At 41.7% G+C, this 14,057-nt stretch overlaps 1 protein-coding gene across 11 annotated transcripts in view; it reads right to left on the reverse strand.

Annotated features, from left to right (window-relative positions):
• The window catches only part of tns1a (tensin 1a), a 141,520-nt gene that overhangs the window by 61,044 nt on the left and 66,419 nt on the right, over positions 1-14,057 (reverse strand). For all 11 annotated transcript variants that reach the window (XM_056233632.1, XM_056233630.1, XM_056233628.1 and 8 more), the window contains 2 exons: positions 6,989-7,027; positions 1,361-1,407 (listed from right to left, as the gene is read on the reverse strand). In XM_056233632.1, coding sequence (XP_056089607.1) covers positions 1,361-1,407; positions 6,989-7,027 — 86 coding nt within the window. The remainder of the gene's footprint in view (positions 1-1,360; positions 1,408-6,988; positions 7,028-14,057) is intronic.

Below are 14,057 nucleotides of genomic sequence, written 5' to 3' on the forward strand. Positions count from 1 at the left end.
CAGACACAGCAAACTGGTTAGGTAGCGTAGCAATTACAAACTGTGCTCGTAATGATCAGTGATGGGAATAATAATAAATAAATAAATAAATAAATATAATATGCAATTATAATTATTGCAAGTATAATTATTTATAATTATTATTATATTTATATTATTATTCATAATTATAATTATTTATAAATAATTATAAATAACGCCGTTACTAACGGCATTACTTTTTCCAGTAACGAGTAATCTAATTGATTACTCTTCTCATCTTAATAACGCCGTTACCGTTACTGCCAAAAAAATGCGGCGCGTTACTATAACTGATGAAGCTGTTTTTTTTTTTCATCAGACCAACTAGATCTTTGAGCCAGAGGCAAATACTTTTTTTTTGTTCTTCCTTGGTTAGTGGGCAGAGCACGAGACAAGCGCATAAATGCTGACGATTGGCTGAGGTAGAGTAAAATGTCATTGTAAGCCAATCAGAGGTAGAGTTGGGCGGGTGTTCGAAAGCACCCACAGTAGTGATGGGCATTCGGGTCTTTTGACTCAGCTCACTGAAAAGAGCCGGCTCTTTTGGCTCACAAACGGCTCTTTAAATGACTTTGACTATAATATTTCAATTTTTATTACATAATTATTTAATTTCTATAGGCTAAATTTGTAAAAATAGAGTCGGCTCTTCAGATATGCGAGCCAGCTCCCGACGTTCACTTAAAAGAGCCGGCTCTTAGAGTCGGCTCATTCGCGAATCGCGAACGACCCATCAAAAGCTCATTCGCGAACGAGTCGATCCATCATCACTAACGCTCATTCGCGAACGACCCATCATCACTAACGGCTAACGCTCATGAATTGCGAACGACCCATCATAACGCATAGTCGGACAGGGTAGAGGTGGGGTCACATTTGAGCACTTAAAATTTAATTTTACTTGAAAGTAATGCAATAGTTACTTTCTTAAGTAACTAGTTACTTTTAAAATTTGTAACTGAGTAACTAATTTAGTTACTTTTTGGAAGAAGTAACTAGTAACTGTAACTAATTACTTTTTAAAAGTAACTTGCCCAACACTGGTAATGATTACACTATAAAGATAATATACAATGTAAGGATAATATTTGATCGATTTTGTATGTCGATCCAAAGTTGGCGTCATCTGAAGTCTTCGCAATTGTAGCTGAATTGTCAGCTGAAATCATCACAAATTAATCGATTCAAATTACATTAACCAAATCAATTTAAATACTGAACTTGATTACCGCAGATCAATGGCAAGCACAAATGACAAACTCTAGCCATTAAATGCACTGAATAGTTATTACTCTACAAAACTCCAGGATATGATGTAAGTGTATATTAGCATGCATACCTGGATGGTCTTCGTTTTGAGTCCATATTGGGAGACTTTGTGGATACCTAGTCATAGATGATGATAGAAACACACACACACACACACACACACACACACACACACACACACACACACACAATCCACATATATTTTCACAAATATAATTGCACATATATTTCCACAAATACACTATATTGCCAAAAGTTTTGGGACATCTGCCTTTACATGCACATGAACTTTAATGATATCCCTTTCTTAATCCGTAGGGTTTAATATGAAGTTGGCCCACCCTTTGCAGCTATAACAGCTTCAACTCTTCTGGAAAGGCATTCCACAAGGTTTAGGTGTGTGTTTATGGGAATTTTTGACCATTCTTATAGAAGCGCATTTGTGAAGTCAGGCACTGATATTGGATGAGAAGGCATGGCTCGCAGTCTCCGCTCTAATTCATCCCAAAGGTCTTCTATCGGGTTGAGGTCAGGACTCTGTGCAGGCCAGTCAAGTTCCTCCACACCAAACTCGCTCATCCATGTCTTTATGGACCTTGCTTTGTGCACTAGTGTGAGGACCCCAAACTGTTCCCACAAAGTTGGGAGCATGAAATTGTCCAAAATGTCTTGGCATGCTGAAGCATTAAGAGTTCCTTTCACTGGAAATAAGGGGCCAAGCCCAACCCCTGAAAACAACCCCCACCATAATCCCCCCTCCACAAAACATTACACTTGGCACAATGCAGTCGGGCAAGTACCATTCCCTTTTGAGGGAGCTCGAACTGTGGCGACTACGACACTTTGGGGAACGCCCTTAGCGTAGCGTCTCTGAAGCATGAATGAAACTAAGCCAATCTTGATTGGTGTTGCGTCAAGACAATGTGTGACGGCATACACGGAAGCTACAAAGAAATGCCGGCACACAGCAGAGTTAGCTTTTTTCCTCTTCAGCAAGCGCTCTGTGTCAAACTGTCTGTCCTATTTGGTGTTGTTTGTCCTATAAGAATTGCAATATAGAATCTAGTGGCTCGAATCTCGCGTTTGCAGAGGCAGCGCGTAGATTATGGGTCTACTCTGTAATAAAGATTCTGTGGCTGAGATCTTGCGTTTGCTGAGGCAGCGGGTAGATTAAAGGTCTGCATTGCAATACAGAATCTACAGTGGCCCGGATCTCGTGTTTGCAGAGGTAGCGCGTAGATTACGGGTCTACTTTGCAATAAAGATTCTGTGTGGGTGCGAGGCATGCACAGTCAGCTCCTGAGGGTGCTGGCTGTGTTCATTGAGAAATATCTCGACGCACACCTGGCTCCGTGCGTTTTCGGGTGTTTCAGCCTCACGCCCGTTGACTTTCCTCTCGAGAGATGAAAAAGCCAAATATATTGTGAATGACTCGAATCTCGCGTTTGCCGAGGCAGCGCGTAGATTACGGGTCTGCAATAAAAGGGACACACGCGATCTGTGAAATAATACTGTTTGGGTGTGAGACATTCACAGTCAGCTCCCGAGGGTGCTGGCAGTGTTCATTGAGAAATATCTAGTTTCAGCCTCGCACCTGTTGACTTTCTTTCTTATGTTTGCCGAGGCAGCGTGTAGATTACGAGACCGTAAATAATATTTAAACAGTATTGTTTGGTGATTATGGCTGCATTTAATTCTATGAAATTAAAATGATGGAATATTATCTGACTTTAAGAATTTAGATATTTTAATTCAGCCTACCATCCAGACCGTGTTTCACTTATCCAGTGTTTATGGCTGCATTTAATTCTGAGGAATTAAAATGATGAGCAGCGAACGTCAAAAATCGTTTTCGATTTTTCCCTGCTGGTCCTCCGCTTCAGGGTATCGTAAACGAGACGAAAATAGCAGGGCTGTCCCCCCATGGAGGGATGAGCGAGAATCACTCCTCCACGGAGCCCTCAGGAAAACTATATTTTTATCCAGCGTCAAGTGCGCTTCGGGACACATCGGTTTTCAACGAATGCACGCTGCAGTGTTCGCCCCAGAGGCTTGTGGCTAGGCAGTGTTCGCGTCCGCACATCGGAAACTGTTTTCGATTATTCCCTGCTGGTCTTCCACTTCAGGGTGTCGAGAATGAAAGCCTCCTATCTGGGGAGCCCTCAGGAATTCGATGTCTGTATCCCGCCGTAAAGTGCGCTTCGGGACACATCGGTTTCCAGTGAACACACGCTGCTCTGTCAGCCCCACAGGCTTGCGGCCAGGCAGCGCTCGCGTCCGCACATCAAGAATTGTTTCGACCAAAGCCTGCGGACCGAGAGCCGCTTCAGGAGATCTTGAACGAATCTCGAACGATACCCGAAGCCAGCCTCGAGAGGCTGGTTCCCTTGGGGTACAGACTGCAGTTCGGTTTCCGCCCACCAAATTTCAACGGGGTGGTCTGGACTGTAGTCGACCCAAAGCAGGGTCGGGTATTGGAACAAGAAGTAAACTCCCTGCTGGTAAAGGATGCTATAGAACGTATTCCTCCACCAGACAGGTAGTCCGGGTTTTAAAGCCTCTACTTCATAGTTCCCAAGAAGGATGGGGGGTTGCATCTAATGATAGATCTCAGGCACTTGAATCGGTCTCTGAGGAGGTTCAGGTTCAAGATGCTCACCATTGTGAATAAAATTCAATCCGAGGATTGGTTTGTCACGATAGATCTGAAGGACGAATACTTCCACATATCCATCCTTCCATCTCACAGGAAGTTCCATTCGGCCTAGCTCTCTCCTCTCGCACATTTACCAAATGCATGGATGCAGCTCTAGCACCGCTGAGGCTTCTGGGTGACTGGCTGATTTTGGCCCAGTCACAAGAGCTGGCAGTTCGGCATCGAGATGTCGTCCTTGCCCACTTCCATAGCCTGGGTTTGAGACTCAACACGAAAAAGAGCGTGTTGGCACCAGCCCAGAGAACCACATTCCTGGGAGTGGCGTGGGACTCGGTCACGATGTGGGCACAATTGTCTCCTGCATGGATCGAGTCTATCCTGGTCATTGGTGACCAGGATAAAGCTAGGCCAAGCCATCACAGTCAAACACTTTCAGAGAGTGTTAGGACTCATGGCAGCAGCGTCCAACATCATTCCATTTGGCCTGCTGCACATGAGGGCTCTGCAGTGATGGTTGAAAACCAAGGTGTTCTCCCCGAAGGGGAACCCATTCCGCATGATCAGGGTTACGCGCAGATGCCTTCGTTCCCTACCTATGTGGAAGAAAGCTTACCCCGTCCACACTCAAGGTGTACGTGGTTGCCATTGTGGCTTTCCACGCTCCTCTGGGTGATGGGCCTCTGGGGAGACATCAGCTAGTCGTACGTTTCCTATGTGGGGCTCGGAGGATGAGACCTGGAATTCCCACATGGGACCTAGCAGTGGTTCTCGAAGGGCTGGTCGAGGCACCCGTCGAACCTCTGGAGTCGGCTGAGGCCAAGAACCTTCCCTCAAGGTAGCTTTTTTATTAGCCATTACATCTCTGAGGAAAGTAGGAGATCTTCAGGTGCTCTCTATATCTCATGGGTGCCTGGAGTTTGCTCCAGGCGACATTAAGGCTATCTTGCATCCCAGGCCGGGCAATGTGCTTAAAGTGCCATCTAATGTGGCACGGCCTACGGTTCTGCAGGCTTTTCATCCTCCACCTCACGTGATGGCGGATGAAGAAAGACTTAATTTACTCTTCCCTGTCAGAGCTCTCAAGAGTTATGTCCAGAGGTCTTCTTCATGGCGGAAGTGAGATCAGTTGCTGGTGTGCTTCGGGTCGCCCAAGAAGGAGCTTCCCGCATCCAAACAGACCATCAGTAACTGGGTCGTTCAGGCTAACTCTATGGCCTATCAGGTGTGCAGCTGCCTTCACCTTTGGCCGTGAGGGCTCTTTCAACCAGAGGCATGGCATCCTCTAGAGCCCTCCTTTCAGGGGCCCCGATCCAAGAAGTGTGCGATACAGCAGGATGGGCCACCCCTCATACTTTCATCACATTCTAAAGCTTGGACATTCCTTCTACGCCAGGGACTCTAGTGCTCTCATCCTAAGTGTGCCTGTGAGCAGCTTTACACTGGGACAGGCAGGGCTCGTTGTGGCATAGTGGATACTCGTTCCCCAAAGTGTCGTAGTCCCTCTGCCACGCCTTCCCCTGCCTGGGAGCGACTTGCTTCATCGCAGAAGCTAACTCTGCTGTGTGCTCTTTGTAGCTTCTGTGTATGCCGTCACACATTACGTCATGACGCAACACCAATCAAGATTGGCTTACTTTCATTCATGCTTCAGAGACGCTACGCTAAGGGCGTTCCCCAAAGTGTTGTAGTTGACTCAGTGTCTCCTTCCCTTCTCAGGGAACAAGGGTTACAGTCGTAACCCGAGACGTTCTCCTGGCAACCGCCAAACCCAGACTCGTCCATCGGATTGCCAGACAGAGAAGCGTGATTCATCACTCCAGAGAACATTTCTCCACTGCTCTAGAGTCCAGTGGCGTTGTGCTTTATTGTGATGTAAGGCTTGGATGCAGCTGCTCGGCCGTGGAAACCCTTTCCATGAAGCTCTCTATGCACTGTTCTTGAGCTAATCTGAAGGCCACACAAAGTTTGGAGGTCTGTAGCTATTGAATCTGCAGGAAGTTGGCGACTTCTGCGCACTGTGCGCTTCAGCATGCGCTGACCCCGCTCTGTGATTTTACGTGGCCTACCACTTCGTGGCTGAGTTGCTGTTGTTCCCAATTGCTTCCACTTAGTTATAATACCACTAACAGTTGACCGTGGAATATTTAGTAGTGAGGAAATTTCACGAATGGCAACCTATCACGGTACTACGCTTGAATTCACTGAGTTACTGAGAGCAACCCATTCTTTCACAAATGTTTGAAGAAGCAGTCTGCATGCCATGGCCATGGAAGTGATTTGGAATACCTGAATTCAATGATTTGGAAGGGTGTCCCAATACTTTTGGCAATATAGAGTATAATTGCATATATATTTTCAAAGTATAATAAACATGAATGTTTAAGCAGATATTACCCATTTGTTTTTAGGTGTGGTCCATAATGGCTATTGCCACATTGTTCGAATTTGTGATACACATGGACAACAGTAAGAGAGAACACATGCCAAATTTCATCAGTTTTTCAACTACTTTGAGATCTTTTGAATGGACTTCCATTGATATCTCAGCAATGTCATGTACATGTTTCATGGATATAGGTAAAAAAAAAAAAAGGTCAAATTGACCTGTATGCATTTTTATCACCACCATGCAATATTTGGTGTCATTTGAATAAAAGATGGCACTACTGTAAAGTGACAAACATGGAAATGCCTGCATCAAAGTTAGTTCTTAATTACTTACATTGCAGCAAGACAAAAACATTTTTTTTTATCACCGATTTCATTGTAGTTTTAATTGAAATTGTGATGGAGACCTTAGTGTTTAAGACAACTGGCAAAATAAGATCAAACACAATTATTAGTATTACTAGCTCTAAAACTAAAGCAACCCAATCTGTAGTAATAAAGTAATTGTACAATAGGCCTATGTGTTGTTTCATGAATAACTCAAATTCATTCTGTGCTGAATGAAAGGAGGAATATTGAGCGACAAAAAAAAAAAAAACCAAACCAAAAAAAAAAAAAACCAAGCAAATAAGTATTAAATAAAAAAGAGCTAACCTGACTGTTGTTAGTTGTAGATTCACAGGCTGTGGATACCTGCAGATAAAAAGAGAAGGAGATAGAGGGAGAAAAAAGACAACTGTGACTGAAAACATCAGCTATATTTTTAACCCACAATGAGTCTAAATATATCAGTACAGTATTTTAAGCAGGAAAAATGTGATTTGTTCCCTCACCATATTCTTTACCTACAGTATATAACAATTGTAATCAACACATTGTCAATTTCAGGTTATCTTGTGTAGAATACTGTACTGGATACTGAAATCTGAATTTTGTAACTTTTAAACTTTACAATTTGCTGCAGATGAAATATCTTGTACACATCGTGAATAAATAAATAATTGTAATTTTTACCCACTTTGAATTACTATATAATTTGTTTATCATATTTCTACACATTTTAGATGTCTCCATAATGGTCACAACTAATTCAGATATTGCAGTCTCTACAAAATGCAGTGGTGTGGGGCCTCTGGGACAGGTTTGGAAAGCACTGTACTAGATCAAGTCAAATTTTATGACAACTTCAGGCAGGAATCCAGGTAAATCCAAAGGGTTCACATACTTTTACATATATATTCTTGCTTAAAGTGACATATGGGTGACCAATGTTCGCAATTTTGATTCATACCAGTGACTAATTGAATCAAAAACAGTGCAAAACAGTAGGCCCATCTGAGATCACAAAAGCTTTGCCTTGAATGTAGATAAGAATAGGTGGTAGCAGCAGTGAAGGGACACAGGGAAAAAGTGTTAAGTGATACAACTCTCACTTCTAGTAATTAGCAAAAGCTAATTACGTAATTACATTCTTTCATAAAATAGATGCTTTTAAAATACTGCTGCTTTTACATAAAGCATAATTTAATGAAAATGTAATCCAATATTTCTATATTATGAAATTCTACCAAAGTTTGGTACAACAGTTAGCATCACCCTGGTTCCCTCTGCAAAATCCTAATAGGATCTCTGTGACCAACAAAAGTTTATGATCTTACACATTTTGTACATCATGAAAATCTTCACACACAACTTTTATGAATTTTGAAGCCCAAATAAAATCAGCAGAAGTGAAAAGCTAACATAGGCTATAAACGGACTACACCACGGTCGCATCACCATTACTAAACTTCTGACAACACTTTCAGTCTTTATTTAAAAAAAAAAAAAAAAAAAGAAAAAAAGAAAGATATTTGAGTTAGAATAGTTTTCAAGAGTATGATTTTAAACGCTGTGAAAGTCTCGATTCATGGACCGACGACGAGGTTCAGGCTTTATTAAACTTAAATTTAGAGGATGAAATACAGCGGGAACTGTAAAGTAGTGCCCAGTCCAATATGGGATGAATATACTGTAGTATCTAAATGATTAACACGTGCAAGCACAATTGTCCATGAACTTGATAAATGTTGCAGATATGTTTTACTATCCACAACCAAATGCCTTTCAACTTGCGTGTGCAAAATTCTAAATAAATTTTTTTCTTATGTATTAGTGTATCAAAATTTGCTCATGCAACAAAGAAGATGTGCATGTGAGGATCAGGTGACACGCGTGCATTCATTGACATCTTTTCTGAGTCAATCTTATTTGATTCATTTGGATTTTGAGACTTTCTTTTGCGGTTTTTAAGCATTTCACAACCCACACACAAACAACTACAAATGAATAGGCCTGGTGCTAATTATTAATGTGTGCACAACAATCCATCTATTTGACAAATTCACAAATGTGTGTCACTATATTTAAACTAAGAGCAATACAACTTCTGAGTGCAAAATCCAGAATCACATGAATGTGCAGCATTTTGTACAAATAGAAACATATTTGTAAATAGAAGCATAGTTGTTAATACAAAACCTCGATTTTGTATTAATGTAGGTCAGAATCTGTGCATGCAACAAGTAAGATGTGCATTTGTGGATCAAGTGACACACGTGCATTCATTGACTCGTTTCTGGGTCGATCCTATTTGATTCATTTGGATTTCGAGACTTTCATTTCGCCGGTTTAGCCTTGCACGATCCATACACAGCTGTCTGAGAAAACCTGCTACCACTAGATGGCAGTGCTAAAACAACGGCAGCGTAATCAAGCGTTCTTCTCCATTTAAGACGCTTAATGTGGATTAAGAAAGTGATATTGAAGCACCAAATTTAGTACACAATATAGGCCTACCTTATTAATAAAGCATACTTTGTAGAAGCAAACAGATTAAATCAGATTATGAACAACACCCATAGAAAACCATTAGGCTATAAAACGCTTAACGTGCAATAGCACATTGCATGTTCACTAAGGTGTAGGCCTATAGGCTACTGAGTTTTAATTTCACCGTCTTACTACATTAATGTTAAGCTTTTTCTTTATAATAGGCTCTATGGGAGGAAAACTATACACAGACATGTACAGTAGGCTACACAACTATTTTCAGAAAAAAATACTGTATTTCACCAAAAGGGTTTTTTCATGTTCAAACTGGTTGTAGTATGTTCCTAGTGACTAGACTGACTTACTACAGGTGAAAAAAAAAACACTTGGTGAGTTACAGTAATTAAAAAAAAGATTGTACTGTTCAATCGAGATATTGATTGAAGCTCAAACAGTAAGTCATTCTGCCCACTAGGCATTTACTATAACCTTGTAAGTATCGTTCATTTGAGTGAATGATTGGACGTTTATATTTTTGGACTGTGAGTGGAATTTGCTAGCCTGGATGCCAGCCGAACTTAGCCCCGCCCACAACATTTGAGGATGGGAAGGACTTGATCCGTTGTGAAGCTAGTATGCCCGAACCAGAGCTGTTCGGACCAATAAAATTGTCAGGGCGGGCTTTATGCGATGATGGACAGATGATCAACAGTAACGTAATCATCCATGTCACCAAAGAGCGCTTGGGTTGAATTAGTTTACAACAAAGAATGGCTGCCGCTGGAGAATTTAGATGTGTAGATTCAGCCATCACATCTGTTATAGAAGATGTAGACAGCGCATTCATTTTAAAAGAGGAACAGAGAACTGCAATAAAGCCATCGATCGGAAAGATGTTTTTACCGTCCTTCCTACGGGATTCGGTCTATCCAATTGAGTGCAGAGACATTTTGTTCCTGGTTCGGTTGAAACACGCCCCATAATCACAGCCCAATGGAGCAGTATCAGATTCACATTCTGACTAGAATCTGAGTATAATGATGTCAGGCTAGGACTTTGCAGATGGTCCTTAGAAAATGTGGCCAATATCAAACCTAAAACTTAATTTACTGCGCTCCCTGAGCGGTTGCTCTCCCCTACACATGCAAAGTTGAACGCAACTGCGAAATTTCACGTTAAAGGTCACATGACATGCTTCTTTTTGTAGGCTTTGATATAGGCCTTAGTGGTCCCTAGTACTGTATCTGAAATCCTTTTCCAAAAATTCAGCCTTGGTACAGAATTATAGCCACTACAAGCCAGTCCCACAATGAGCTTTCCTTCAGACGTGCCGTTTCGGTGTCTATAGCTTTAAATGCTAATGAGGAGGAGAAAGGCGGGTCAAGGTGTAGGGCGGGTGTGGCCTTGACCATCTTGCGGCAATGGTACCATGCATGTTTACATTGGATATATTGCAATGGCACGCAGACACGCAGTCGTTCAAGCATTTCAGTTTGACCCAGAATCTGATCCGGATGGAGAAGCAATGGATGAAGAAGTTGCAACTCAGGGGCTCCAGCAGGACATCTCCGAATGGTTAGTTTAAAATATTATGTCTGGATACGGTACTTTATTCGGATGGTTTACGTATGCTGTTAGTTATTATCATGTAGCTAACGCTAGCCTTCTGTTGCCTTTTCATGTTGCTCTGATTTGCTATCGTTTTAAACCTGTATTAGCATTTATATCAATAATATTTGTAGTTTAGAGAAGACTGTAATGTGGCTTATTTTTTTAATGACAAAGTTCTCCATGTCCTCGTATATTGAAGTCATGTTACACATAACCAATGATTTACTCCTCAAGAGCTAACTCTACTCAACACCTGCATATATATATATATATATATATATATATATATACACACCAGCACCACTATATTAGTCAGACCTCTGCCATTATTACATGTACCTTTTTGTATAGGTGCCGTTGTGGAAAATGTGCTACCATGCACACAGAAGCTGAGATGGATGAAGGAACTAAAAAAATACTCCTATGTTCATTTGTACATTCTATTATCGCGCGTTCGTACTTCCTAGCTAATTTTTTCATGGGCGGGTCAAATTATCTGGGCGGGAAAAGAAGAGAAAGGGGAGGTAACCTTTCCCTGTATGACGTCATACGGGGAAGATTCAATATCAGCCCGTCTGAGCTTTCATTTTCTCAAAGACGGAGAAAGATAGCCAAAGCTCGGTTTACACCGATTGAAATTTCTAGACACTGGGGAATCATACACAGGCTAGGGGAACTCATATTAATGTTAAAAAACCTCAGAAAGTGAAAATTTCATGTCATGGGACCTTTAAAGGTGCAGTGTGTGATTTTTAGCGACATCTAGCGGTTCGGTTACGAGTTTGCACTAAGGGCTCAGCCCACTGCTCACCCCTCCCTTCCAAAGAAGCTACGGTGGCTAAAACGGGACAAACATATTGTCGTCTGGAGACAGCAGATAATAGCCAGAGTAAGCCAAGAGTGTGTAACATTGTCACTGTTTCTGTACCACAGTCCATTATAAACCACATCATGGATAACGTTTACAAAGCCATAGTCAGGTGAGGATCAAGGGTCTTAATATATAATAATGGTAATCAGCTGATTGTCTCACAAACGTAACCAGCACATTTCTCCCCACATAGCAAACCCATAATACAGCGAGGGAGAAGAACTACATGAAACTATGCAACTATATATGTTTTCTAACAGGGTAGTGAAAGTTTAGCTGGCTAAATATGAGCTGTTACTGTGGCTGAGCTGGTTAAAGCGTAAAGCCTTGTTTAAACTCGACGCGTCCGCATGATATGAGCCCAAAGGTGCGCGCGGCAAAAATGACATGATTGTAACAGCGCGCGCGCCTCCGCATCCCTTAGACACCATTTACTACACACAATAGGCTTTTTTATCTGATTTTGAAAACTCTTCGCGATCGACTTAAAATGCTTCCAAGATCGACTTGTCGACCGCGATCGACGGGTTGGTGATTCCTGTAACATACTGTTTTACGGTCAATGACAAGAGTACTAATCAGCTGTCTCACAAACGTAACCAGCACATTTATCCCCACATAGCAAAGCCATAACACAGCGAGGGAGAAGAACTAAGTTACATGAAACAGTCCAACTACATATTTTACACCACTGACAAGGGAAAAGTCACTACTAACGGTGTTTATGGCTAGCTTCTAGGTTTCTGCGGCTTCTCTTTCAAGGTAGTGACGCAACGCGGTCTGTAGCGCTGTTTGTTCGCGTTCGGCTACTGTAGAAACATGACGTCACAATTATGTCGACCTTCATAGAAGGGGGTGCCCGCGGTTATGTAGATATAAATGTCTCATTCTAAGGTAATAAAAACATTACGGTTTATTAAGTAAGTTCTTTATACACCTCTGAAAACATAGTTATGGGTGTCATATTGCATTTCTGTTAATAGATACTCAAAATTATTACACATTGCACCTTTAAGCTTTTTCTTTTTAACAGGCTCTAAGGAAGCAAAATGCCCTTAACGTGAAACTTCGCGTTCATATAGGCTATTGTCTGTGTATAGTTTTCCTCCCATAGAGCCTATTATAAAGAAAAAGCTTAATGTTAATGCAGTAAGACGGTGATATTAAAACTGAGTAGCCTATACACCTTATTGAACATGCAACGCGCTATTGCACATTAAGCGTTTTATAATGGTTTTCTATGGGTGTTGTTCATAATCTGATTTAATCTGTTTGTTTCTACAAAGTATGCTTTATTAATAAGGTAGGCCTATATTTTGTACTAAATTTGGTGCTTCAATATCACTTTCTTAATCCACAAAAGCATCTTAAATGGAGAAGAACGCTTGATTACGCTGCCGTTGTTTTAGCACTGCCATCTAGTGGTAGCAGGTTTTCTCAGACAGGTGTGTATGGATCGTGCAAGGCTAAACCGGCGAAATGAAAGTCTCAAAATCCAAATTAATCAAATAAGATCGACCCAGAAACGAGTCAATGAATGCACGCGTGTCACCTGATCCACAAATGCACATCTTAGCCTACTTGTTGCATGCACAAATTCTGACCTACATTAAAACAAAATCGAGGTTTTGTATTAACTATGGCGGCAAATCAATGACTAAAATAAACGAGCGCACAACTGATGCTGACACGCGCGGTAAATGACTTTCACGAGAGGATAACAGATCTACACGCGAGGAAACGGGAACTCGCGAGCTCATTCAAACCGTGCGCGCGCGCATGACATCTCCTCTGCACGCAATACAAGCCCTCGCGCGCGCGCATGGTCTCTTAACAACAAAATAGCTCTTAACAACTCAATGCAATCACTAGTAAGACTTCCTGTTAATAAAGTATCTGGTAAGAATCTGTTCTATATTAACAATGCATTAAAACACATTACACATTAATAAACCACAACAAATAAAACAAATTAAGTGATGTCTCATGTCTCAAGTCAAGTGAATTACGGGTCATTGGACAGGCGTACAATCACAACTGACTTCCGGAAAAGGGGAAGTAGCCAATGACATTTGAGGTTATTAAAACAGTAAGTCCCGCCCCTCGACTGCCAAAAATAAAATTGTTCGAGCGAGCAAAAGCAGCAGGCCAGAGCAGATCGAGCGCGAGAGCGTGGGGAATGACCATGCACGCGCGCGAGGGCTTGTATTGCGTGCAGAGGAGATGTAATGCACGCGCGCAGGGTTTGAATGAGCTCGCGAGTTCCCGTTTCCTCGCGTGTAGATCTTATCCTCTCGCGAAAGTCATTTACCGCACGTGCCAGCATCAGTTGTGCGCTCGTTTATTTTAGTCATTGATTTGTCGCCATAATTAACAAAGTATGTCTCTATTTGTACAAAATGCTGCACATTCATGTGATTCTGGATTTTG

This window comes from Rhinichthys klamathensis, unplaced genomic scaffold (genome assembly GCF_029890125.1).
Source record: "Rhinichthys klamathensis goyatoka isolate OS25496 unplaced genomic scaffold, OSU_Roscu_1.1 h1tg000372l_1, whole genome shotgun sequence".
Classification (NCBI taxonomy): Eukaryota; Metazoa; Chordata; class Actinopteri; order Cypriniformes; family Leuciscidae; genus Rhinichthys; species Rhinichthys klamathensis.